Source organism: Pangasianodon hypophthalmus, chromosome 16 (assembly GCF_027358585.1).
Source record: "Pangasianodon hypophthalmus isolate fPanHyp1 chromosome 16, fPanHyp1.pri, whole genome shotgun sequence".
NCBI lineage: Eukaryota > Metazoa > Chordata > Actinopteri > Siluriformes > Pangasiidae > Pangasianodon > Pangasianodon hypophthalmus.
Genome location: NC_069725.1, coordinates 10,694,598 through 10,721,931, shown reverse-complemented (window position 1 = coordinate 10,721,931; position 27,334 = coordinate 10,694,598). Strand labels below are relative to the sequence as shown.

The following is a 27,334-nucleotide window of genomic DNA, read 5'->3' as shown; positions in this document are numbered from 1 at the left end:
CACCAGGGTGTAGTTCCACCTCGCACCCAGTGTTCCCATTCATTTGTTATACTTTGCCACAGTGCCCTCTATGGTCATAAAAGTCTTTAACTCTGTAGACTGGTGCCGGATGCTGTATTAGTATAAGCCTGAAGAATATGTCTATTTCACCGGGTCTCAATCATTACTCTCATAAATCTGTAGAATTACTATTATATGGCTAATAAGATTAATGTGAGGTTGATATGATGGTGTATATCTGCTAATGGCATTTATTTATATTTTTTCTAAAAATATCGGGAACAAATTGTATGTAAACACCAGTTTATTCATTAGTTTAGTTTCACTATTTATCAAGTCATTTTGGCATGACGCTTCTTAGCCACATTAAACAACACAAGCCACAAACCAAACACACAAAAGTACTATGCAATCCAAAAGGAAAAAAAAAACACATCAGACATCAGTTGCTCCTTCAGTTTACTTGATGCCAGCCATCAAGTGGATCCACCAGTTAGCTTGGACAGTCCAGCCCTTTTGCTCACATAAAGCAATCTGCTGCAGGAAGTGCTGCCGAGCCTCTTCCTCATTCTGGTCTTCCTGTAGTGCATTACGCAGGTAGCGCATATCCTGTGCCGTGCTGAGCTCGGGGATTCCTGTCAGCAGCATGAGGGAGAAGAGGGTGACCAGCAGGCGGGACTGGTTGCGCAGAGACAAGTAGGCCTGTATACAAGTGTCCTGTGTGATAAGAAGAGAATAGAACAATAGCTGCTTGTCCCTTGTGTTCTGTATATCAGACATAAATAAGTCTTACATATGGTAAATACTGTAAAATACTGTAAAATCCAAGGTGTAGGGGCATTTAGGACAAATCACAGATAATACCCAGAATTTAATTGAGGGATTAACTTTAATTAAATCATACTTTTGAAAAAAAAACAAAAAAAACACAAGATATCTGCTTGAATTGACTTCATAAACCAGCGTATGTGAATTACTGAATTAGGTGGACTGGATTGTTGACTGTTTGAGTTGGCATAATCCTGGATTTGTCTGCTTTTGAAAGCTGTTGCCAGATTTGCTACCAAGACAAGAAGTTTGTAAGTGCAGACTATTAGCTACTGTATATAGGTGTATGGTTTTCACCTCCTAAAGCCTCAGAAGCACTTTGCTTGCACACCTTATGAAGGACTATTGTCCAAAACATACTGGTTCTCTGCAAACTTTGCATACTATGCTTATTTTTTTACTAAATCCAGCTTGTTGATGAGAGAGAATGGTCAGAGTAGAACCAGACTGGTTTGAGCTGACAGGAAGGCTATTATGACACAAATAATCACCTTTACAACTGTGGGGAACAGAAGAGCATCTCTGAATGCACAATACATCAAACCTTGAGGTGGATGGGCTATAAAAGCAGAAAGTAGCATCAGGTTCCACTCCTGTCAATGAAGAACAGGAATCTGAAGCTACAATGGACACAAATTCACCTAAATTGAAGACTGGAAAAAGACCAGTCAGTGTTTGCTCAATCTTCAACTGTTTCAGTGAATCTGTGTCCACTTTAGCCTCAAACTGAGAGGAGTGGAACCCAGTGTGGTCTTCTGCTCTATATATGCAATACTTTGGATTTGTTAAGTGATGAACAAGTTTAAAGCTCAGCTTCCAGATACTGTATATTGAGATCATGCGTACAAAGCTCTCCAACATCTAAGTCATTGTTGCTCTTAAAAGGGATTCAGATTAGAGGAATTTACAGTGGGTAGCTTGATTGTGAATGCCAGGTTTCACATGCACACATTTCATACACAGTTTACACCCTTAATAATATTACAGTGCTGGAGATATTTTGAGAAATTGCACAAACCTTAAATCTCTGGAAGTAGAGGCTTGAATGTTTATTCACTCTACCCATAACATACAGAAAGTCGGGAGTGAGGACAAAGGGGACCCTTTCTCTGCTCACACCCAAGAAGCTCTTGGTGTTGCCCAGGATGTGCCCGAAATCAATGTGGAACAGATTCCCTTTGAATGACAACACAACTCACATGAAGAACTGAAATTAAATCATTTTGAAGTGCATTAGTGTTGCATTGTGTGTAAATGGTTCTTGAGACTAGATCATCTTTTATTACTAGAATTGTCTCTACTAGTGCTTTTCCTTACCTTGGTTTGTTATCATTATATTGTCATTGTGCCGATCACCAATGCCCAACACATACGTGGCCACACAGTAGCCTGCACACGAAGTGACAAACTTCTCCATTGCCTGATAGTGCTGGAGCAAGAACGGTGGAACACGGCAACATGGAACACAAGAAAAAAGTTTTTTTGGATTTGAGAACAGAAATTAGCACTTACTCTTTTATCACAATTCAATAATTAATGAAGATGCTCAGTTTGAGGGAAATCATAAAAAATGGATCATTTACAGTACAAGAGCACACAAGTCCAGCAGTGTGGGTATGGGTGATAACTTTACTAGCACTATACCTTCTCCTGTAGGGGACACATTCCCTTGAGCCACTCAAACAGGGCATTATTTTTGAATGCTCCTGTTGTCCCACCTTGAATCCTCTGAATAGCAGCGATTGTAACAGCATCTCTCACAATCTCAATCATACCTACATGAGAAAAAACACATATAACCAGAGTTTTACATAGGTTGAATTTAAACTATGAAGATAATATCTGTGTTTGACTCAGAAGAGTAGGATTGTTCTTATTATGGATGTACGTGAGTATGATTACTTTATTCTGAATGAACAGATAATGTGTTTAAATGGATAATAATACAGATATATATTATATATAGGAGGTGCACTATTTGTTTTTTAAGAAGGCTTGCCAGAAAGGTTAACAGGACTTCTGGTTAAGACTAAAGGTGTGCATTGGGACTGGGGTCCCATGGGACGCGAGAAAGATGTCGCTCGAGCAGAAGGTTCTTACTTTCATGTCGGTGAAAGTGAGCGGTCAGATATGATGCTCAGGGAGCGCTCAGATACACTTCAGGTTTAGGTCATGCCCGCTTCGGGTATGAATGTGAATACAGATACAGATACAAGTACTTGGAGCACTAAACGGGTATGAATTCAGATAGCAGCTTTGAATTACACCCCTACTTCTTATGTACCTATTTGATATCCTGTTGATATACAGCCATAGGGCATCAGGTTGAGATCCAAGCAGTTTTCCTGCCAAATTGAGTCCATCACCATCAGTGTCTATAAAGCAGTATGAAACCATATATGTTCAAGTTTTATGAGACATGGATATGATAAAATGAGAATTCATGAGAATATGAATTAGCATTTGGCAACCACATAGATGTATTTTACAGTTCTGTTTAGGCTGAATTATGAAATCTACCTGAATGATGAGCATGTCCTGTCTAAGGTCATCGCCTTGCTTAAAGATGATACCCACTGGACAACCAGCTGCTGCCTCTGACTCCACATGGGAGAACTCAAGCCAGAGGGGCTTCTTTTTGGAAGCCATCACTTTACATTCCTTCAGCTGTAATATGTGTTGTGTGTCTGGTTAGGAGCTAACACTTAAAACGTTAAAAAGCTCAAGACTTCATTTTAAAATGTGACCATTTCAAATCTGAAAAAAAAAAATCAAATTATACCTCACAATTTTTTCAAAAAACTGTATGGAACTCACAAGGATTGCACCTGCCCTGACCCTTGGATCAAAAGGCACCTGGAATTCAGGAGGGAAACTATACTCCTGCAGTATTTCTTGAAGTTTCTGAGCAGCTGATATAGAGAGACAGCAATAAGAATTACATTCATTCATTTTATTATGAATTTTGAAAGAAATTGTTTGCTTGTTACCTAAAGTTGAAAGAGTGCTTTTTTCTGGATACAGTGTCTTCACCCTGATAGCCACTTCATGCAGGATCTTGACAACTTGAACTTGATGCTGTAAACTCGTCAGCATAGCCTCACCACAGCCCAGGAGGTACGCTTCCAATATGACTGCCATACGCTGGCGGAAAAATGGGCAACCTGCCACCTCACTCCGCAAGTACCAGAAGAAGAAGTGTCCAACTCGCTTGCTCTGTGTTACAAATTTTGACTGTTAAAGCATGCCATCATATACATTAACCAGCCACTTTATTAGGAACACCTGTACCTCTGCTCATTTGTGCAAGTATCTAATCAGCCAATAGTGTGGCAGCAGCGCAATGCATAAAATCATGCAGATATACAGTAGGTCAAGATGTAGGTGACTGTGGCATGGTTGTTGGTGCCAGACAGGCTCGATTGAGGGTTTCAGAATCTGAAAAACAAATAGTACTTGACTGTGTCGATGGGGACGCCTCTGCCAACAAGTCTGATCCTACTTGTTACTCACTTGTATGCCAGAAATACCCTTAAAATATACTTCAGATGAAAAACTATTTCATTTGATGTTCCTGGGACATTGACTCTGTTTGGATTAAAATCTAATCAGTTCAACTGCTGGTTACAATGATAATTCCATGTAAATCCTACAGACATACGAGAACTACTTGTCCTTGAGATACCGCACTAACAAGAATTTCAGACAAATGCTTGAATGGACTGTGTTTGTGTTAATGAGAATCTCGGACACATGGATGGATGGACGGATGGACAACTCAAAAATATAATGCCTCCACCACTCAATGGCAGAGGCATAAAAAATGAACAGTATTTCTGATTGTTGATGAGAGAGGTCAGAGGAGAATGGCCAAACTGGCTAAAGCTGATAGCAAGACTACTGTAAGTCAAATAAGCACTCTTTACAACCGCTGTGAGCAGAAACTCATCTCAGAATGCACAACAACTCGAACCATGAGGTGAATAGACTCCAACAGCTGAAAACCACATAGGTTCCACTCCAGTCAGCTAAGAACAGGAATTTGGGGCTACAGTGAAATTTTTTTCAATGTATTTATATAGCACTTTTAACAGTGAAAATTGTCACACAGTGGGCACAGGCTCATCAAAATTGGACAGTTGAAGATTGGAAAAGCGTCAACTGATCAGATGAATATCAACTGCTGCTGCAACATTCAGAATTTGGCATCAGCCACATGAATCAATGGACCCAGTGTGCCTTGTGCCCTTAAAACCAATCGAGCATTGTTGGAATACCACAGTCTATCTGAGATGGCCTATTTATGGCCCATTTTTTGCAATGCATAAGTCATCTCAACCTGGTTCCATGAACATTCATTGGCCTCCCCAGTCACCAGATCCGGATCCAACAGAGCACCTTTGGGATGTAGTAGAATGGAGGATTCACAGCTTGAATGTGGAACTGACAAATCTGAAGCAATCATGTGATGCAATCATATCAACATGAGCCAGAATCTCAAAGAATTGTTTCCACCACCAATGTTTAGTATTAGTATGGACTTCCTAATAAAAATGGCCAGTAAGTGTAAGCTTCATGCTATGATTTGTAGTGCTATCAGATACTTTTTTTTGAGGTAAACAGTTTTGCAGCTGACTTACCCTGAGTGCCCTCTGAATTAGGAATCTTGCCAGATAGCTGTCATGGTATGGTTCTACCTTGAGGGTCTACGAAAAAGATAATGTGGCATGACATATTGTTGAATTGTACAAAGGTGAATAAATAAGTACTCATAATATGTGATATGTAGGATATGCTGTATAATACAGCTAGTAAGTAACACTTGTTAATAAGACATAGGTCCTAGATTCAGCCTGCTTATAGGTACATTTGGTGTATTGTGGTATGACACATTTTACTTTAAAATTAGTATTGCCTTTAAAACATAAGAATAGTCTTGTTTATTTGCCCCATTAGAGTTGCTGTAGTTCAGAGCTGTATTGTTTGCTGAGATGAAGTCTTTGCTGCAGTGCTTAAAAAAACCCTGTGTCAGACTTGAAAAATATATGTATGTATGATATATTATTACAAAAAAGGCTAACTGCTGCATAAATAATGTTAATTTCTGCTAATGTGGCTATTACATGTTTAATGTTATGTTGGAACTAATTGGACCTTAATGTCTAATTGATCAAATATTTTAATAGACATTAATATTTGTAATTATGTCTTATAAAGTTAAGAAGGCAATAACATTAGGTGAATGAAAAAAATTACAACACTTGTCACTTTATTGTTTAAGTTTCAGTACCTGCAAGAGGGCAAATGAAAAGTCCTATCCTATCCATAAATCTTCTAGTCAGATATAATTATATAAAGTCAGATATAAAAGATACAATTAAGTAGGCATTCTCATTTGAATCACAACATCCTAGTTCAGTTTTGTAAAGAGTCTATCCAGTGTATTCCTCTTGGAGTTTGAGGTTCAATTTTACATAAAATTTATACTCTAATCAAGTAGTTGAACTATCAATGATCTTGAAAGTGACTCGGAAACTCATCAGGTGGGCTTTTAGACTCTATATGCCTTCTTACCTGTACTAGTTGCAGTAGGTATCTTAGTACCTCCTCATTGGACATCATCTCCAATCTTTGGACAGCCAACCTTCGAACCTTCTCATCTGTGTAATCAACACTAAGCAGCTCCAAAGCAACAGGCAGTTCCAAGTCATCAGGCTCCCAGTGACTCAGTAGCCAGTGAACATCCTGGACAGCACTGGGATCCAACCAATCTACTGTGCGGAGAAACTGAGGAAGGTTTGAAGCATAACGAACACTCACTTCCCTGAACCTTTTCAGGCAGTGTTTGTCTAAAGAGTTTGCTTGTAAAGACATATGACCTGGCAAGGATTGGCTGGATCCAGTCACATGAAGAGGTGAGCTGGGATTAGTTGAAGTAGAGATTACAGTAGAAGGCATGATTTCAGATGACACCCTGCTATGGGGTAGCACAACAGAGAAGCTGTAGCGATCCAGTAGAAATGTGATTGCCATGGATTTGGCCACATCAGGGTTGGTGGCAGTAGAGAGTTTGTCTGCCTCATAGGTGAATGCTTCTTCTTCCTGTTCTGGGAAGGACCACATGTGCAACGTATGGGACCCTTGGCTTAGAAGAGATCTGTGATCAATCAGCTGAAGGTTTACAAAATATAATACTTTCCCTTTTCCTTTCTGGTAATCTGGAACTTTGTATCCGGGGTAAGAGGACTTAGATTCTCTAGTGGGGGCTGTATCCATGCTGCTGGCATTAATTGTGAAGCCTAGTTTAGCTCCACGAGGGATATCTTTCAGAGGGATATCAAACTCCAGCCAAGTGTTCCACAAGACCTCTTCTGCAAATTCTTTTGACAAGGAACAAACTGATGATACCACCTTACTGCCATAAATAATTGAAGCCTCTACATAAATATGTTGAGGGATTTTGCTTGGCAACTCAGGAATATCAATCCCAAGGAGCTTTACCCTTAAGTTCCTCTCACAATCCCAAAGGGATATCATTACAATTTCTTCCATTTCTTTCCCCGCAAATGAGATTTCTTCATGGGAACTAGAGAGACCTGTAAGACTGTCAACCTGGGGCCAGTATTCCTTTCTTACTGCATCATCTGGAAGTGAGGCTATGGCAACCACATTGAGGTGAAGCTCCTTCACATTTTTCAGGCAGTGTCGAACCCAGAGAAAGTCTGAAAGTTGGAAATCTCCACACAGGAACTCCTCTCTGCCACAGACTTTGAGAACATGATTAGCTGACCATTTCAAAAAACACTGGTCTTTTGAAAGCATTGATTCCCAAAGAACCATAAGGAGGTCACTAGGAGTATTAAACAAATCAGCTTTAACATGTATACTTATATCATTGTAATTTACAGTTACTGGTAGCTTGCGTTTGAGTTGATCTTGCTGGTCTTTTGGAATTGGTGCAGAAGTTGTCCAGGGCTCTGTAGCATAAGCCAGAGGATCCCGTTTTTTTAATTCTTCCTTACGTGGTGTGGCAAACTTTCTGCGGGTGAAACTCAGCTCACTTAAACGATTACCTGCTGCACAGTCAAAATCGTAACCGATTAGTTCATTTAGAATCTGCTGGTATTCCATCCTCTCCTCCGGGTTATCCTGCTTTGCCAATACTGTAATCTGGACTGTTTGGTATCCCTCATTGTTTTGAAACCAGGGTGCATCCAGCGTTTTCAGCACCTGACAGTCATCATAAATTTCATATTGATCTTCCCCCTTTGTGTACAATAGGCTATACTTTTCAGGATCGAGAAGCCCAAATGGATCTTGGAACTTCCTGGTCTCCTGTACACGCATGCAAAGCACCAGGCGAAGCTGCTCTACAGTGCACTGGGCTGGGAGTTTCACTTCTACAGCTTCTTGTTCCCTTGCAACCTGAGGTCCCTCCTTGGTGGGTAACTCGCACATAAACAACAGGCTGTGCTCAGCGCAGTGCAGATGTTCAGAAGTTATTTTAGATGTGGATACTCTTTGCTGCCATTTCATCGCCATACCTCCTGAAATGATATCTTCATGATAAATTTTATGGTATACATACATACATGCATATAGTGGATATAGAAAGTCTACACATCCCTATTAAAATCGCAGGATTTGTGATATAAACATTGAAGCCAAGATAAATCATATCAGATCTAGAGAATCAATAAAATTCAAGTGAAAAACAAATTAAATGTTTTAGGAAAAAAAGAAAAAAATAACCTGGTTGCATAAGTGTGCACATCCCTAACTAATACTTTGTTAACGCACCTTTTGTTTGTAATACAGGACTCAGTCTTTTTTTTTTAAGAGTCTACCAACTTTGCACATCTTGATTTGGCAATTTTATTCCACTAATCTATTAGCTTGCAAGGGGATCTCCTGTGCACGGCCCGCTTCAAGTCATTCCACAGGTTTTTGATAGGATTTAGATCTGTGCTTTGATTGGGCCATTCCAAAACTTTGATCTTCTTCTTCTTCTGAAGCTATTCCTTTGTTGACTTGAATGTGTGCTTTGGGTCATGATTGTTTCTGGAAGGTGAAATATTTCTTCATCTACAGCTGTCTAACAGAGGCCTGAGGGTTTTGTGCCAAAATAGATTGGAATTTGGAGCTACAAATGATTACTTCCTTCTTGACTACACCCTTAGTTCCAGCTGAAGAGAAGCAGCCGCGTAACGATACTGCCACCACCATGCTTCTCTGTTGGTTTGATGTTCTTTGGGTGATAAGCTGTCTTGTTTCTGCACCAAACATATCTTTCTGGAGTGGAGGTGATATGTTTTCTTGTATTTAAATACAGCCATAAATGTGGACGCTATGTATGAAAGGGATATGCATATGTATAAACTCATACAGTATGTGAAAACCTTAAATCGATGTTTGGAAAATGAATAGATCTCTAGTACATAGCTCTGAGTTGTAACATACAATTCAATATTTGTATTATTACAATTTTTACAGTTATTAAACAGCTTGTAAATGTAAAATAACATGTTTTAATTGTTTATTTTTTTATTTCCATTTTTTAGATCAAAAACTAAAATCCCTGTTGTGATGCAAACATCTTTTATACAAATGGAATTTGACATTATACATTATATATCATTTTGCAGTGTGTGCTATAAAGACCCATCCGAAATATAACTAATAAATGAAGTACTCTGCAAGCACTTCCTTTTTTTTTTTTTACACCTTGCCATTTCTTGCATGTTGTATCTGTATTGTATCTTGTCAGTATTTTTACTACATGCATTAACATTTGTAGTGTAAGTGTGTCTCCAGTGAGTAAGTGAAATCCAACTGCTGTATCACCAGTAATATGCAAATCAGCTTATCATCAGTAATATGTTTTCAGTTTGTATCTTCATATCTTCAAAATGTCTTATTGACTATATACTACAGTTTGGGCACAAGAACTAAAGACTGGTCGAGCAGATCAGGCACTGTTTAGGTTGTCAAATGTGCTTGGAGAGAGGGCTCAATTGCACTGCATCTTGTATAACACCTGGCTAAATTGGATCTTAGAGCTTTTGACGTGGTCTGAGAATCTAATTTTATTCTGTTCTAAATGCAGCATGGGTTTTTGTATCATGTGTTTTGCATTTAATCTGCATTTATATTACAGATACTATAATCCTGATATGGTTTTGCACTGTAGTGACCAAATTATGTAACAAATAGCTTCTGACATTGCTACATAGAGTGAAATGATTCCTAAAACCATTTCTTTATGCTGTGTACCAGGCTTAAATTTAAGCTTAACCCTTCCCTGCTATCTATCTATAGAGAGACAAAACAGTGCGACCTAATGTGATGTATAATTTCAGGGAAAAAACATCTGATTTATTTTTTTCCTGGGTTTCTAACTATTAGCTAAAGTGCATTGTACAGCATTCTGAATGGCAGGTATTTATTTGATTTAAATTTCTGTATTGGCTTTTAGAGTCAATAGTCATAAATATGTTATTAAATGAAGTAAACGTGTATCATCTCCTATTCTTTACAGCTATACAGTAAGTTAAATTTAACTTGCTACTTTAAGTTTAAAAATGACAAATAATAATTCTTACCTGAGATTTTGTCAGTCCGTCTCTAGCGTGTGTGCATATCATTTCCCTTACAGTAAGAGTTCAGTATAATTGGAATGTTTGCAGTGTGGGTTTTTACTTCCTCATTCTTTATACCTGCAAGGAAGAAAAATCTGTCATGATCGCCTTCCTCATATTGATTTCACATAAAGCCCTGTGTTATCTTTCTGGTAAACTTGGATTTTTAATCACATGGGCAGTCCTACATAAAGAGAGCCTAAAAATACTTTGTTGTATGCAATGCAGTTTATTTCTGCCTGTTTTGAGTTTATAGGCAGTTCCGCTTACAGGCCATTGTGTGCCACCGAAAGTAGGAAGTATAATGATAACGTAGCTCCCTCCAAAGCATATGCAACAATAAAGCAATTTCTTGCTGTTGCACATGAACTAGTCATGTTTACTCATGGACTTAAAGGTGGAGCCACCAATTTTTAATTCAGGAAACTTTTTTGCAGTATTTGTAAGTACATTACATTCTGGCAGCTGTCAATAAAATATGTGAGAACAAAAAAAAAATATTTGCAACCACTATCAAACCTGTGCCTGTTAAATCAGAAATCTTCACCAACAAAAAGAGATTTGAGGCATGTGTTAGAGGAAACAAAAAAGCACTAAAATCCTTTCCAGGTGGTAGCAAAACAGGATTTTCTTGAAGGGTTGTAGCAGTGTGTTTGTGCTGCATCTTTCTATGATGATGTCTGAGTGTGAACAGCCTGTACACACACCCAGACCCAGACAAGATTTGCAGCCTTAAGTCTCTCAGGTAAGTCATATCCAAAATCCAATTTATATGCCATAAATCATTACTGCAGTGGGGCATAACTGATCTGGGCAATTTAAAATGGCTGGGGAGTTAATAGTGGAGAAAATGAAGCTTAAATTTACATCATACATCATGGCTGACCCTGCGCACTCACCCCAATTACCTAACAAGCTGGGATATGCGAAGAAAAAAATTAGGGTCTTTAGGGTTTACACAAAATGGCACGAATGACAAAAAAAAAAAAAACATCCAGTGAGCTGAAGCTCTTTGGGTGAAAATGCTTTGCTGATGAGCGAGGTCATATGAGAATGACCAGACTGGTTCAAGCTGAACAGAAGGCTACTGTAACTCAAATAACCACTAAAACAAATAAATCAAACAAATAAAATGTAAATCTGTATCTAACCCTCAGGAACCTTAGTTGAGCATTCTATGCAAATGATGTGGTTCCTACAGAGAATCAACACTTTCAGAGGAACAGGAATAGCTATTGTTTATGGTGGTTACATTGACATTTCTGGTTTCTGCCATATTACTTCATTACTGTATGAATCAACTACTTCATTATTGTATGAACGGTTTTCAAATACTTCATGTTTTTCACTTCACTTTAATACATCGAAGGTGACTCTTTTGAATATGGTAACTTCTTTGCAAGATGATCTCAAGCAGTTGAATAAAATTCCTAGCAATTCCAAACAGTTAACAAGGTAACAACAAACTACAACCGTAGTGTTACACTATAAAGTAGGGGGAAAAACATAAAATTAAAAAAAGCTCTTCTTTAAAAATTCTGCCTTAAATATAAAAACATGTGACTTAATATCTATTGCTGCAAACAGGACTGCTAGTTTTTAGCATGCAAGCTAATTTATATCACTCTTGTTAGTTAGCATTGGTTAATGTTTGCTTACGTTCCTTGGTTCCTTACTGGCAAAAAGAGCACTTATTTACGATGAATAACCAAAATCAGTGTGTGTAGCCACTATGTCTCTCATTTGTGATTCTTTCTTGTACTTTTAATTCCACAATCTAATGAAATGTAAAGTTGAAATGGTGGTGCAGCAGGTACTATAGCCTTGCTGTCTCACAGCTCCAGATCTCTGGTCTGATCTGAAGCTTGGGTTGTCTTTGTGGAGCTTCTACGCATGTTCTTCCCACCTCCCAAAACATGCCAGTAGGTGGACTGGCTACTCTAAATTGTGTGTGTGTGTGTGTGTGTGTGTGTGAGTGTGTGTGTGTGCACGGTGCCCTGCAATGGCCTTGCATCCCATTCAGGGTGTATTCCCATGTCACACCCAGTGTTCCCAGGATAGGCACTGGATCCACCAGCACCCTAACCCTAAAGTGGTTACCAAAGATGAATGAATGAGTGAGTTTTTAGTTTTGTATTTAACTTTAAATAAATTTGCAGGTCCTTTCTACCTGCAGTCATCAGGCTGAACAACTCTGCACATAACATCAGCTTTTCTGCACTACCTCTTGGAAGACTTTAAGAATTATGTTCAATCCAATGCTGCACAACAACATTTTTGCACACTGTTATAACCTGCATATGAGTGTAACTGGTTATAGTCTGTCCCATTTTGCACATAAATCTATATTTCTGTGTTTTCTACAGTTGTTATATATTTACACAGTTGTTTTTTTTTAAACTTATTTAAATACTCCTCTGCTGCTCTACTGTTTTGTTTTATTATATTTTAAGTGATCAAATTCTGGTTTTACAACTTACCTGAAAATCATAATTGATTGCTACTTACCTGAAAATCATAAATAAGTTAATTTATAAGTTTTTATTTTCTTTTTTCTATAAATTTATGGCGGATGATCACGAATTGAATGTGCAGACCGCCACCTACTGGACAACTGAGGGGAAAGATTGGAGATATTTGAAAAGTTGGGCGGGGCTAATCTACAGCGCTCAATCACAAATGACTAATTGATTTGACGGGTGTGGTCTGATTGGTCCGCCATGTCGCCTGACGCAGTATAAGAACCCCGGCGTACTTCCGCTAACGTTTGGAATAGACGCTGAGGCGGGTTAAGTATGTCAGGTAACATGGCTGAAAACGCCGCGGGCCTTGATGTTGGAAATGCTGTAGACTCTGCAGGTTGGTCTCTTTAACTGGAAGCGAAAAGAGACTACAGCATAAAAACTTGGGAAAAAAAAACAAGTTAAAATATCTTCTGGTGCTTTTGCTGTTCTTAGAAAAGGAACACGCAGGTACGAGTGAAGTTTGGAGGCCGAAGTTTGAGTGGCGCTCCAGGCCCTGTCTCTCTGTAGCCGCTGTCCACCCTTTACCGAGGAGTGGGAGCTCTGACATGAGTACATCAGCCAGCCTGTACCACTTACTGTTTCTAGCTCTGTTCTCTTCCACTGTTCTGCTTTATCTGATAACATTAACGCGTTGTTTTAGGTCAGACTCGCCCGCTGTCTCCTGCTCCAACGTCTTTATCGTCACCTAGAAGAAGCCCAGACGACATTTCCTCCCCCTCCCCCTCCCCACAGCTCAGGTTAGACCTTTCCTTTCTCATCAGAGCTTAAGTCACACTCACATCTGCACTTTACTCAAGTTTCCTCAGTTTTCCCCTAGTTTTTTTTTTTTTTTTAAACATAATTCCAAGGCGAGGTCTAAACTTAAGCGTTTTAAATATCAAATTGAAAGGGAGAAGTTCGTGTACACTCACCATTCACTTTATTAGGAACACCTGTACACCTGCTCATTTATGCAGTTATCTAATCAGCCAATCAGGAAGCAGCACTGTGCATAAATCCTCCAGATGCAGGTCAAGAGCTTCAGTTAATTCACTTCAAACATCAGAAGGAAGAAAGTGTGATCTGACTTAGATTGATTGTGGCATAGTTGTTGGTACCAGAAGGGTTGTTTGAGTTTCAGAAACTGCTGATCTCCTGGGAATTTAACACACAAGTCTCTAGAGTTTGGATAGACTGCAACAGCAGAATACCACATCAGATTCCACTCCTGTCTGCCAAGAAAAAGAATCTGAGGCTCTCATGGGCACAGACTTACCCAAACTGGACAATTGAAGATTAAAAAAAAAACAATTCACCTGGTCGTCTTCCAGTCTTCAACTGTCCAGTTTCGGTAAGTCCGTGCCCATGATAGCCAAGAACAGGAATCTGAGACTGACAGGAGTGGAACCCAATGTGGTATTCCGTTGTAGCCCATCCACCTCAAGGTTGAATGTGTTGTGCATGCTGAGATGCTTTTGTGCACACCACGGTTGTAAAGAGTGCTTGAGTTACTATATCCTTCCTGGCAGCTCAAACCAATCTGGCCATTTTTCCTCTGACCTCTTAAAGGTGTTTGAGAATCCTAGATCAGCAGTTTCTGAAATGTTCAGACCAACACATCTGATACCAATATCCATGCAATGTCACAGATTGATGCTACATCACTGGGTGGTTACACCTGCACATTCATGCAGTTATCTACAGTGTCCCTAATAAAGTGAACAGTGAGTGTATACCTGACCTTGAATGTACTGAATCACCATGTATAAATTCTAGATGCAATGTGATCTGTTTCAGTCCTTCTGCTTCACAGTAGATAAGCAAACTACCCTTTTTTAAAAATATATATTTTTTTAATTTTTTTAAAAAAACATTGATCTTTCTTTCATGGACTGAAGGTCAAGGCACATGTCCAGGAGGAACTGCACTCGGTTCTCTCCCTTCTCCTTTGATTTGCGTGACTCCATGCGAAGAGTTGCACGTGAGCGGAAGCTGGAGAAGCTGAGGCTGATGGAGGAAAGTCGTCTTGCAGTGGTTGGTTTTTCTGCCTTCAGTCACTTGCCTGTTTCATTCATATAGCTCTTGCTTTCCTGTTTGTTTATTTATTTATATATATATATGTATATGTGTATATATATATATATATATATATATGTATATGTATGTGTGTATGTATATGTGTGTGTATGTGTATATATATATATATATATATATATATATATATATATATATATATATATATATATATATATATATATATATATATATATATATAATGTATGTATATATATATATAATGTATGTATATGTATATATAATGTATGTATATGTGTCAGGAGGACTAATTTTACCTTGTCTTGTTGCTGTTTAAAGGCAGTCACGTTTAGAGCCAACCCAGTGAGGAAGTACAAACCACTGGTACCGAAGCAGAGCACACGTCAACTCACAGTCCCCCGATCGCCCTTCTCCAGTGGTGACCCATGAAAGTAGATGAAAAAATGTCTTTTAGATGTATATATCTTTAATAAATCTAATTTTACAATGTTTTGTATAATAAAACTATCCAAGGGAATGTTTACCAAGCAGTGTCTCACTTTTGATTTGACACATTTTAAATGTGAAATAAGGAAACATGAGAGCTGTTTTAATGTTGTACTCAAACTAAATGAGTAAGCAAATTTCATTAGATATGAATGTTAAATCAACAGATCAGTGCAGTTTTAAAGGCAAGACTGGCTTTTAAATCTCTCTGGTTGGCTGGAGTGCAGGACTGAGGTGAAATGCAGAACTGCAGCATGGCTGTAGATGTAAATTTAGATTTGTTGCCAATCAAGATTAAGCAAAAGTGACATTTGGGTGGTGGTTTAATATTTTGTATACACTCTAGAGTGGAGTCTTTTGCCTTTCATCACTCCTGCACACACTTTTAACCTGTAGGGGCTCTGTCTTTAGTCTTGTTTTAATTTTTTACCCCATCTTTGGTTAGTTTGACCTCTTCATGTCCACTGCCTTATTTAAAGGGTTGGGGGAGAAAAAAGGATATATACTCAGGTAAAAGTAAAATGGTATTTTTAAGTGTAATAAACTGTAGATGAAAAGCAGACCAAATTAAGTAATGTTTTCATGGGACCTGCTTTTAGACAAAAGTTAGTTATGCCATTTTGGATTGCATACCTTCTAGGTAAGCAAAGGAGATGCCTCATTAAGTCCTCGTTTACTCCAGTATATAGAAATATTTTACTGCGGTACAGCCAGGGGCGCTCATCCCCATCTTCAGATGCACATGAATAGCTATAGCGCTAACTGTGTTGTGTAGCAGGTGAACGTCACAACAGATGAGTCAAATGGCATGACTCTTGATAGCTTTTTGTACATTTATGAACTGCAATGGATGCTTAAAATGTTAATAAAAAAATGTTGAAATGTGCAAGAGCCTATTTGATTGATGTATAGTCTACAGTCACTGGCTCGATGCAAGAAGATTGGAGAGAACCTTTGAGATTTGTAATAAGTACTTTGATGGTCTAAATAAACATGTTAGGGGTAAAAGGTGGTTTTTCTCAGAAATGTAATTAAGAGTACAAGTATTAAATCTCAATATCACTTAAGTAAAAGTATAAACAATACTTAAGCACAGTAACAAAGCACAGTTGCTCAAATTACTTGAATTTCAGCCCTGCTTATTCAAGCTTACCTTCAGCGTTTCTCTTTGTGAAATTTTGTGTTTCTCACTATTCTGAGCTACATAGACTAGCTCACTGTTTTGTCTTAATTACCTAGAGTCAGATGGTTTAAACCTGTTCAGTGCCTAAAAATGTGCATTCACATTGTAACTACATCTAGTCAGGACATCACACCTAAATACCACACAGTAAACGTGGTAAATCAAATCTGAGCCTGTGTGACCTTTTATATTTGCTCATACATTTGGAATTTTACAATATTTAGTAATAGTTTTAGAGGAAAAAATCTGAAACTAATTTTGTTAGGGAAAAAAAAGTTGAATATTTGTATTTAATTGTCAGCTAAAATGAAATAATCTTAGGTTAGATGTTTTATTGCATGTTCTGAAATGAAGAACAGATCATGGTTTACCAGAGAATTGAAATTCTAGTTTTCCAAGGTTGTCACAGCAAAATTGAAGACAAAATATTTCAAAATCATTCAAATAAAACTTTACATTCTCTGTCATTAGCCCTTTTGTGTCTTTAAGTTTTTGTAAGTTTTCCTTAGTATATCACATCAGTGGTAATCTTTGAATAGGCATAAAAAATAATAATATATTACATTATTTTACTTTCTAGTTATAATTAAAAGAGGTTACATAGGCTCAACAAATCTATGATGCACAAACCAATGCACAGTATACAGTATATGGAGTTACCATCAATATGTCCTCTCAATGACAGTTTTGTCATGGTAATGATCTTATTTCGCAACTTTCTCAATGTCTTGAGATATAACTATAATTTAAATTATATATTATAATTTAGTTATTTGTGAACTAAATCACTCAAATAGTCATGTCTTCCATGTGCTCCCCTGCTCATATTTATGGCAGCATTAAACATTACTGGCCTTTAACTTGTTTTGTGTGCTGATTATGAAGGCAGTGTTGGAGATGGTGAAAGTTTGTTATAAAAATATGCACCCAATCAATCCATTTGAATTTAAAATTTATAAGTAGTACATCTGTATATGAATATCATGATTGTAACTGAAAAACCAAGATGCCAAAACAATATTAGTCCTCTTTTCTAAAAGTCTTTGTTCAGGTAGTGTTAATCCATCTTGACCCACTCTTGCAACACTGTTGACTTCAAGGACACATGGGTGAAAGGGTCTGAGGAGGGGACGAGGTGGAGGGTCTCAGCTCCGCTTCCCTTATTTAGTTTGAATCATGTCTCAAGTTGGTCTCCAGGCTACAGCTGCTCCTCTCAAGAATGTCCAAGAATAGAGTGTGGAAAATAGGTGGAGCGCCGAGAGAGATCAAGTGAGAGTGAGTTAGTGAGCGAGTGTCTATCCGCCACCTGGTGCTGTCCGTCACCTGAGCTTAAGCCTCTGAAATGGCTTAAACACCTACTCAAGGAGACGAGATGCCTGTTAACTGAGCTGTCAAATCACTATAACTGGTGTGTGTGTGTGTGTGTGTGTGTTGTAGCCTGTCTCTCCCACATACATGGCTCCAAGCAACACACAAGTATTGCACAAATACATTAAGTGACAGGCAACTCGGTATCAAATGAATGAGCTTTACTTTTCCCTCAATCCACCTGCTTCTCAGAGACTTATATTCATTTGTACTGATTCATCTGTATCTTTTGGGTAATCTGGGATCAGTACACACTGAGACAAACACTGTACCTAAATGTCCACATAACTAACTTTATTGTAAATTTCATAAACATGGTATCATTGAAAGATAGAAGGAGCTGAAAGGCCATGCGGCGTGTCAAAACATGTTAAAGTCAAAGCTTTCACGGTGTGTTTGGTGTTCTCTATGTACATATATGATGACTAAAAAAGGAAAATCATGCTGAAATAACACTAAGTATGTGGCTATATGAAGGTTTCTAAATTAATCTAGCTTGAAAATTCAAATCTACTATCTGGACAACCTGGACAGGTGCAACAGTTACAGGGAACCAGAAGCTTTGCAAAAAAAAAAAAAAGTACTGCATATTATACTGCATGTAGCTTTTCACATAAAACTACTTAGATATTAACAAACAGTTTGTATTAATCTTTTCAGTAAATCTTAACTGTCATGGTCAATAATTTGTAAGTGTGACAGAGGCCATAAACATGGGTTACTTATTAGATAATGAATATTTGTTGGATTTCAGGGTTATATTTTGGAACATGATTTTTTTTTATAGCTGGGCATTATAGTAATCTGCAGGGTTATCAGTATAATGGCCAGTGCGCAACCAGAGGAAGTTAATATGGACCTTCTGCAAGAAACATCATTAAGACATTGTGTTAAATATTAGCATTACTTTATATTGGAATATCGTTCAACTAATGATTCTGATTTGTGAAGGTAGATCCCACAAACCACGGCTGTTAAAAACTACAATGCAGAAATGTTCTGGATGTCAAAAACACCCAAAACAAATGTATCATAAGTCAGAAACATTCTGGTTTTTCTGAGTGCTGGGATTTAAGAAAATCTGAGGAAACAAGAAACATTTGGAAAAGACCCTTTGCCCTACATATGAAGCATGGGGTTTGAATTATGCCTTCTGGCTAGGTAGCAGTAAGTGACACAGGATATACATATCTGCAAACTCTTGAAGCAACTGTCCCCGAATCAATGAAGATACTGATCTTGCAAAGAGGTTGAATATTTCAGCATTACAGCAGCACAAACAAAGGATTACACTATTCAAATAGACCTCTGTTTTCTCATTCACCTGACCTCTTTAATATTCTGAATATTTTATTGAAAATTCTTGAATATTACTGAAATATAGTTTTAGAACTACAAACATGAAATGTATGCAAAAGAGAACATAATCAGATGAGTGGAATGTATAAGCAAACTAAAATTATGGCTCATCTCTGTGATAAATGGCTATTTATTTGATGGCTATTTTAAAAAATGGTTTAGATCACCATCAGCTACTACTGTTATAGTTGTAGTTTTTAATTGGGTATTAGGCAGATTACCTGATCTGATTTGAATTGAATTGACTGCGATACTGAGCTCTGTCTGTTGTCTGGTAAGTGGTTCCTCCAGGTTTTTTCTGGTTTCCTCTCACTTCCCAAAAGCATGCCAGTAGGTAGATTGGCGACTCGAAATTGGTGTGAATGAGCGTATGAATGTGTGTGCACAGTGTCTTCCCATCCAGGGTGTATTTCTGCCTCGTACCTAGTCTTTTTGGGATAGGCTAGTGGCAAAAAAATGAAATATTTTATGACCATTCCAAATGAGTATTCATGGATGATTAGCAAAACATAGATACAATGTCTGTGATTATGTACATGTCAGTTAACATTGTTTTGAGCAGTGCTGTTGTTCATAGTCCACTGAACACTTCCTCTACTCTGTTTAATCTCAGTTCACTGGTTACCACCCACTGTGCAGAGAAACAGGATTAACCATCAGAATCATGCATTTGTTTTTAGGTAGATCTGGTTTTATGAAGTAAAATGTCATTTATGTTATATGCATATTTCCTCATTCCCCCATGAAATTAATTACTGGGTATGCCACAGATGTAGACATTTAAATAGTTAAGCTAATTACTGTCAGTTTAGTGACTGTATTATATGAGGATATTTTCATTATGGACTGGTCCATGTGCATGAAGGAACACCCAGTAACTTCATTATTCATTTCAATTATTTCAGAATTAAAGGTCAGAAAAAAAAAATCCATTTTTAAAAATCAGTATGAATTTTACCCCAATAGTCATGACAAACATTAATTTGCTTAAGCATAGAGAGAGAGAGAGAGAGAGAGAGAGAGAGATGTCTGATGTTAGCTCATAATTATCATAAACTCCTGGCAGCAACGTCTTCACACCCCACATTCACAGCAAGTGATTACGAACTCATTACACTGTGAACAATTCTTTTTGGGCCACCATGCTAGTCCATGACAGAGATGTGTTCATTTCATGCCATCAGAATTGATTGTTACCTATAACTTTGACTATAGCTTTTTATGCTCATTTGTGTGTTTATATATTCGTGGCCAGACTATTTCACTGTTAATATTGAGACTCAGCTCTTGGTCTAGATAAATGAGCAAAGCAAGGGAAACTAGCTAAGGATTAGTGCATGAAATCAGATCCAGCTAGTATAGATTGCAAATGATGTGGAGAAGGAGATGTGGAGAAGGAGATAAGTGGCTGATAAGTAACTTCTTTGCTGTGGTACTAAATATCTCAATGACAGTGAGAGAGGACAATGAAGAATTTTGGCTAAAACTGGGAAATTGTTAATATAATATTGGAATCAAAGATTTTTAGTATACTCTACTCTCATCCTAGCTTTCTCAGTCATTCTTTACATTAATATATGATCATCTGTGTGCCAAAGTGCAAAGTGACATTTGGACCAGCTTCAATGAAAGAAATTTAAATAGCAAGATCCAGAGAACTGTGCAATACTGTGTGCTGATCAATAATGCTGGGACTGTGCAGTATGGTACATGTGTCAGGCTGTGGAATTTGTTGTTTTATGCTATTGCTGACACTCAGGCATGTGGATGTATGTACGTATGTGTGTATGTACTATATATAATATGTTGTCAGGATAATTGTATGCTGCTGTCTAAATGCAGGTTGATTCCAACACAAATTTCCCTGATTGGAGAATGAAGATTTCTTTGTTGTGACTCATGGGGACATCCCTTTGTCTCACTTCAGTGTATTACTGCAAAAGCTCTAACTTCAGTTTCAGATACACACCTCCATATACACAGCTGATTGGCAGCTAAGGCGAAGAAATGTATCGTGTGTAATGCCACAAATCTTACCCATCTCCTATTTCACTGGATAAACGCGTGTGTGTACGTGTGTGTATGTGTGTGTATGTGTGTCTGTATGTGATGACTAGTGTCCATCTGCTGTTGGAAGAATCTCTGTTTATCCACTGCTAAAATAACCTCTCAGTGTCCCCCCGCCCTCAGCTTTTTTCTTGATAAATGGCATTGGGGCATTATCTAAATATGGGTCAATAGAGTTTTCTCAGGGGACGTAAAGTATTAAAGTAGGATGCAAGGACAGGGGTGGTGCTTTTGATCAAAACAGGGCACACATTGGTCAATAAGTCCCCAGTCTAGAGCTTCTAGCCCAATCCTGAACTTTCTGGAAAACAGGTAGACGTGAGGGGGTATTTATTAGGGGAGTGTGCAGCTCCTTGGTTGGACACTTGTGGGAAACAAAGATCCTATTCTTTCTGTTGTTCTTCAATCAAACTCATTGTATTCAACAGGCCCTCAACATGGTAAGAGGATCACAGTGGGCTACAGTTTAGTCATGTGGACTTCATACAAATGGAGAAGAACATTCAGAGGAGCTTTTACTGCAGCTATAAAGATTTTTTTTAGAGTGGGACTGTTCTGAAGATGCTGCATCTGATTATCCATGCATAGGATGGATAAAACTGAGAATGTCTTGCTGTTTTTAAGGTCCTACACCAAATTATCATAGTTGTACAATTGATTTCTCCTCAATCCTGTGCTAGTTGTTGTGTTATTGGTTTTAGAGTGTCATTACTGTCATTATCGTGATGGAGACACGTACGCCATCTAAGGTGTATTTAAACAAACAGTGGACAGGCTTTTCTGGTGTTATTCTGACTTTTGAGCTCTTGTTCTCCTCCTGATGATATGATGACAATTTCGATGTGTGAGGCACAGAGGTAATGTATGTATGAAGAGGAAATAACAACATTCATTCGATATTCTTCTGAGTGATGTAAAACAGTGCTCGGTTGTTTTGCAGGACTTTTTCCTCCGCCTGATTTAGTAGAACACATGACAGAAGCCTAATGCTATGGATTTATGAAAATAACTGTAGAATCAGAAAAAGAATAGGAAATAATTTGTTTACAATAGTAAGAGCTTTAAAGGAATCTAAAGCTTAAAGTGGCAGAAAACAGGTAGTTGCTGGTGAACTAAAGATTTCTTTTTGTTTGTCAATGTGGTGTCTGTTACATTTGTGCAAACTGAAGATGTATGTGAGCCTGGGTGAGAGAGAGAGAGAGAGAGTAAAAGTACACTTTGGCATTTGTGATGTGATAAATTGCAGAGATGATTGACAAGAGGACATGTGAGGAGAAGGAGCATTATCTTAATGCCAGTCTTCTTCTGGAACTCTCCTCAGCTGCTGAGGGAATTAATTAGAGCTATATTAGTGCACTGAATACACAGTTGTGGAATGTGCTCAAGTGTTAAGATCTCTGGCTTTTTGGAGGCCAGGTGTGTTCAAAGTTTATTTATCTTATTGCACTTGGTAATATCAGTAAGGTTAAATAGGAATCTGTTTGAGCCTGCATTTGCAGACTAGATGTCATCAAGTCGAAAGGAAGGCAAAAGCGTTGCGTCTTTCCCACTGAAAGAATAAATGCAGCTGCATGTCTGTGCTGTGAACATTAACAGTGAACAGACACTGTGCTGTGTCTGGATTCAGTTTCATTGTTGAATGAAATGTATTTGATTTGATGGAATTTTGTAGCAGAGCATTTTCTTGATTCACAAGAATAAAATACGAAACATCTCTCATTCCAAATCAAGTGGGCTAGTTTCACTTTAGTGGTGTTGGTGTTAAATATACTGTATACTGTAATATAATTCATAATAAAAACTAATGCTGATCATTTCATATTTGCATCACTTCAGGTTTTGCAGCTTGCTACAGTAGTTAAGTAGAATTTATACTGAAAAATCCATGCTGTTGAAGTAACATTTTTAACCAATTTAGTGTAATAATGTAGGTGTTAATTCAACACTTGAGATTTTGATGTGTGGGCAGTATACACTAAACATATAACTTAAGTCAGATTATTGGTCATCAAATATGGTATTAAAATGAATTTTACTTTAGTGTGCACTACTCTTTACTATGACACACATAAAAATATTGTCAAAGAAATATTGCTTTCCTGTGGAACCTTCAATTCAGAGCTTCAGCACTAACTGTATCTTAATTAAATGATAGCAAAGTGTGCTTTCTCCATTATCTATGCAAATGGTTTGTAAGTCAAATTGCACTATAATTTCATTATGGTTTCTCATGCAGTCTTTCTCTCTCCCTCTTCAAACACTCCCATTCTTTTTTCCATCTTCACCATTTTTGTAGCCGACTGAAGCCCAGACTGATGCCCGCTCCTTCCTGAGCGAGGAGATGATCGCTGGTGAGTCGCTTATGGTGTGCATGACAGGGTCTCTGATTATGTTCACATTTGTTAGCTCTAAATCTAACTACATGATTAATAAAATAATTTGGATGGAGGAAGCTGTAGAATTTCAGATACAATAAGCCACTGGTGCATACACACAAATCATGCAAACATGTTAATATATATTTAAAGATGGAGACTGCACTGTTGATTATGTATGATTGAGGAGTAAATAAACTATAGAACAGGGATAACATGATGCCACATATAATCTTTATCATATTTCATGCTTTGATCTATTCATTTGTTACTGTAGAGTTCAAGGCTGCCTTCGATATGTTTGATACTGATGGAGGCGGCGACATCAGCACCAAGGAGTTGGGAACCGTAATGAGGATGTTGGGTCAGAATCCAAGTAGAGAGGAGCTGGATGCCATCATTGAGGAGGTTGATGAAGATGGTATGGTTTTACCTGAATAATCAGATATCAGCTGGTGCGCTTGAAACAGCCTTTTTTAAAAACATGGTAGCTCTCAAAATATTTTTTCCCTGTAAACTGGATACATCAGAGGCAATCTGTGCATTGTTTCTCATCTGACCATGAAATAAAATGAATTGTGTTGCATCAGGCAGCGGCACTATTGACTTTGAGGAGTTCTTGGTGATGATGGTGCAACAGATGAAAGAAGATCAGGCAGGCAAGAGCGAGGAAGAGCTGTCTGAATGCTTCCGTGTCTTTGACAAGTATGGAAACTACTTTACGGAGATAACGGTCACTGGATAGACTAATTGTATTTATTCCACAAGGGATCAAGGAAGATTTTTTTACTTAAATATTTATGTAAGGCTCTACCACAGAGGCAGAAATTACAAAGGCTCTCATCAGATTTTTGGTTTCTGGACTGGATTCAGCCAGTCCTAATGCTAACCACTTCTTGGATTGGATATAATCCAATCCAATATTGTTAGCAAGTAACATACAAATGTGTGTTAAGGTTTTTAATATATCACATAGTAGATTGTCACTGTAGAGTCAGATGCTTTAGTACAACTGACTAATCTGCCTGAGAAATCCAGATATATTGTACACTTTAATTATATACAGTGTGTATAGGTAATATCATGATCTTAGTATTGTATGGTTTCTTAAGAGTTTAAGATTGAATGGCAAAGACAATCTTCTTAAAGCCAAAGTCACAATATGCTAATGTAAAGATGTTAATGTAATGACCACATTTAAAAAGTTCATCTGTGTTACAAAATCAGATATCCATATGTTCAGAATAGAAGCTTTTTCAGAAATGGACTGCATCTTTATTCAAAATGTATTTTTTTAACTAAGGGCCAAAACACTGTTTCAGTTAGTGCATGATGTTAAGCTCCTCATGCTTGAAGCCAAGATTACATGTACAAAAGCATGAAACATCACAGCCCAAATCTATTATTTATTATTAAATAGATATTTATTATTAAATAGATATTAAAAATATTTTTAATCTTAATTTTACTCTTTTTACTCTTTTAAACTTAATTTTTGAATGCTACTTCTTGGCAACTGTGCACTATGTGATGATGTGAAATGTGACTACTGAGGAGCACTGTTCAAAAATGTGAAACTCTTTAATTCCTTCCATCTCTGATTAGTTTTATAAAATGGAGCGGTTTCCAGTGACTAGGTTATACTAAGGATGTGTTCTTTCTGTGGGGTTTCATTGCTGTTCTTTGTGGTATGAAAAAACAGGAACGGAGATGGATTCATTGACCGTGAAGAGTTTGCTGACATCCTTCGTTCCACTGGGGAGCCAATAACAGAGGAGGAGATAGAAGAGCTCATGACAGATGGAGACACAAACAAAGATGGCAAAATTGACTTTGATGGTAAAATGAACACCAGTCATGTAAACACACCCAAAGCTAATTCTTACTTCCTTTATTGTGTATTTAATTTTAATAAATACAAATTATATTTGCATTCTCATATCTTAATAGAAAAACACATTCCTACACTTCCTACATTCCACTAATCTTGGAATTACATATGCCATATTTTGGTTTACTATAAACATTTTCACAGCAAAAGGTGCATTACACAATAAACTTTTGAAATTCATACATGGCTGGCAAAGATATAATAACATAAGTGTAATTATCTTTTTTGGATTTTTCCTTTTCCAGAGTTTTTGAAAATGATGGAGAACATTCAGTAAAGATGTCACATTCCACCCTTTCATCTTTGGCCTCCAATCATAATTCAACAACTTCATGAAACAACCTGGCAGAAAGATAAACTCATGGAAGAGTCATGGAAGAAAGCTTGTCTCATGGACAATGTGGAATAGATGGGAAGATACAGTGGCAACATCCTTCTGGAACTTTCTCTTTGGGACAGTGGAAATGGCTATAAATAACTATCAAACCCTTTTAAGAGGAATTCAGCTTCACACACACCCCCACCTCATTGCCACTATGCTCCAGTTTCTTCATGACATATGATCTACCCCTCCTTGAAAACCTTACCCTCCTTTTGCCCTACTTGCCCCCCCCCTGTAGTGTTCCTAAATAAACCAGACTCAGTCTGCCTTTATGTCTTGGTGTCATGGTAAATAAGAGGTCCTACCATCTACTGGTTACAGTGCACGTTCAGAAGTATTTGTGCAATGATGTGCTTTTTCTAAGATTTGCTGTTTCACTATATGACAGTTGTCATTCTCAGTTTGAATAGCAGAAGCAGATATTACTATTAACAATTACTGTAAAGAATGTGATCAAGCGATGCTCCTATCTGATCCAACCCCTTTAGACCACCATAATCAAAGCGTCAAGGAAATCAAATTTCTGACATTATGCTGTACAGAGTGGTTCCATGGTTTGTCCTTGCCCAGTGTTCCTTTGCTTCTTCTACTATAACCGCTATAACAGCATGGTCCTTGTCCTTATACAAGAGTCTCCTTCTCCTATTAGGTTTCTAAAGACAACCTCCTTAAGTAAGATACTTTCAGGGATCTTCACACAGCCATGCATGTTACTATGCAAAGAGATTACAGTTGATCCCCAGAGACTAAACTTACCAAAACACCACACTAGGTTGTGTGTTGAGACCATTTTCATCCAAAATGGAAAATGGGAGCGTAAACCCAAAATGTGTTCTTTTTTCTCTTCTTTGTGCTGCCTAGTCATACGATCCTTTGGCATTTGTATGTCATCCTCTCATGTGAATGGTGATTCAAGCACCATCTTCAGGAGCGTCCTCTGTGTGGCATGTTGCGATGCTTTACAACAGGTTGCCATTATCCTTGTGGTGCACACCACCCTCAAATTCTCTTTTTAAAACATTGCACTTCTGATGCAGGGTATATAATTTTTACCTCCTCCCATTTCTCACCCTATTAGATTTTGGCTGCACCTCATAACACATACACACACGCCTGATCACCCCTCCTTCTAATTCTCCAATAGACACTCCCCACTCAGGAAACACATGCCATACAAGGAGTGTGATGTCTTGAGCTA

General features: G+C 37.8%; 3 protein-coding genes and 1 long non-coding RNA gene across 8 annotated transcripts; 2 read left to right on the top strand and 2 right to left on the bottom strand.

Annotated features, from left to right (window-relative positions):
• Window positions 1–263: 263 nt before the first annotated feature.
• On the bottom strand, window positions 264–13,688 carry si:rp71-17i16.5 (phosphatidylinositol 4,5-bisphosphate 3-kinase catalytic subunit gamma isoform). 3 transcript variants are annotated; one of them, XM_053240996.1, is made up of 11 exons: window positions 13,568–13,688; window positions 10,431–10,544; window positions 6,403–8,375; window positions 5,469–5,534; window positions 3,646–4,044; window positions 3,349–3,495; window positions 3,113–3,203; window positions 2,473–2,603; window positions 2,146–2,257; window positions 1,847–2,004; window positions 265–717 (listed from the first exon to the last, which is right to left on the bottom strand). In XM_053240996.1, the coding sequence occupies exons 3-11, from the start codon at window positions 8,368–8,370 to the stop codon at window positions 460–462; spliced, it is 3,330 nt and encodes a 1,109-aa protein (XP_053096971.1). In that variant the 5' UTR covers window positions 8,371–8,375; window positions 10,431–10,544; window positions 13,568–13,688; the 3' UTR covers window positions 265–459. The 3 variants fall into 3 exon arrangements, with proteins under 3 accessions (XP_026776866.3, XP_053096971.1, XP_026776867.3); XM_026921066.3 differs by lacking the exons at window positions 10,431–10,544; window positions 13,568–13,688 and having other exon boundaries at window positions 267–717; window positions 3,646–3,740; window positions 3,819–4,044; window positions 6,403–8,925; XM_026921065.3 differs by lacking the exons at window positions 10,431–10,544; window positions 13,568–13,688 and having other exon boundaries at window positions 264–717; window positions 6,403–8,925.
• sinup (siaz-interacting nuclear protein) lies at window positions 13,195–15,552 on the top strand. 3 transcript variants are annotated; one of them, XR_008304331.1, is made up of 5 exons: window positions 13,195–13,325; window positions 13,424–13,556; window positions 13,632–13,728; window positions 14,869–15,004; window positions 15,344–15,552. XR_008304331.1 is itself a non-coding variant. In XM_034312148.2 (5 exons), exons 1-5 carry the CDS (start codon window positions 13,262–13,264, stop codon window positions 15,452–15,454), a joined length of 525 nt encoding a protein of 174 aa, XP_034168039.1. In that variant the 5' UTR covers window positions 13,195–13,261; the 3' UTR covers window positions 15,455–15,552. The 3 variants fall into 3 exon arrangements, 2 of the variants coding, with proteins under 2 accessions (XP_034168039.1, XP_034168040.1); XM_034312148.2 differs by having other exon boundaries at window positions 13,424–13,540; XM_034312149.2 differs by having other exon boundaries at window positions 13,215–13,325; window positions 13,424–13,438.
• Window positions 15,553–21,762: 6,210 nt separating this feature from the next.
• Window positions 21,763–26,408, top strand: LOC113530767 (troponin C, skeletal muscle). The gene is made up of 6 exons (XM_026921073.3): window positions 21,763–21,928; window positions 23,785–23,839; window positions 24,141–24,284; window positions 24,454–24,568; window positions 25,566–25,702; window positions 26,000–26,408. Exons 1-6 carry the CDS (start codon window positions 21,926–21,928, stop codon window positions 26,029–26,031), a joined length of 486 nt encoding a protein of 161 aa, XP_026776874.1. The 5' UTR covers window positions 21,763–21,925; the 3' UTR covers window positions 26,032–26,408.
• On the bottom strand, window positions 25,426–27,193 carry LOC117599292 (uncharacterized). Its single transcript, XR_004579750.1, has 2 exons — window positions 26,893–27,193; window positions 25,426–25,618 (listed from the first exon to the last, which is right to left on the bottom strand). It is a non-coding gene; the product is annotated as an uncharacterized LOC117599292 (long non-coding RNA).
• Window positions 27,194–27,334: the final 141 nt, after the last annotated feature.

What these genes read in the sequence shown, in the direction of transcription:
- si:rp71-17i16.5 (XM_026921065.3), bottom strand. Translation starts at nt 8,418, where the DNA reads ATGTATGTATACCATAAAATTTATCATGAAGATATCATTTCAGGAGGT. An exon ending in AGGACATGCTCATCATTCAG is followed by an intron (nt 3,204 to 3,348) that starts GTAGATTTCATA and finishes ACTGCTTTATAG; the next exon opens with ACACTGATGGTGATGGACTC. An exon ending in TATAATGATAACAAACCAAG is followed by an intron (nt 2,005 to 2,145) that starts GTAAGGAAAAGC and finishes TGTCATTCAAAG; the next exon opens with GGAATCTGTTCCACATTGAT.
- LOC113530767 (XM_026921073.3), top strand. An exon ending in TGAGGAGGTTGATGAAGATG is followed by an intron (nt 24,285 to 24,453) that starts GTATGGTTTTAC and finishes GTGTTGCATCAG; the next exon opens with GCAGCGGCACTATTGACTTT. An exon ending in TGGCAAAATTGACTTTGATG is followed by an intron (nt 25,703 to 25,999) that starts GTAAAATGAACA and finishes TTCCTTTTCCAG; the next exon opens with AGTTTTTGAAAATGATGGAG.
- sinup (XM_034312148.2), top strand. Translation starts at nt 13,262, where the DNA reads ATGTCAGGTAACATGGCTGAAAACGCCGCGGGCCTTGATGTTGGAAAT. An exon ending in AAATGCTGTAGACTCTGCAG is followed by an intron (nt 13,326 to 13,423) that starts GTTGGTCTCTTT and finishes TGCTGTTCTTAG; the next exon opens with AAAAGGAACACGCAGGTACG. An exon ending in AGGAAAGTCGTCTTGCAGTG is followed by an intron (nt 15,005 to 15,343) that starts GTTGGTTTTTCT and finishes TGCTGTTTAAAG; the next exon opens with GCAGTCACGTTTAGAGCCAA.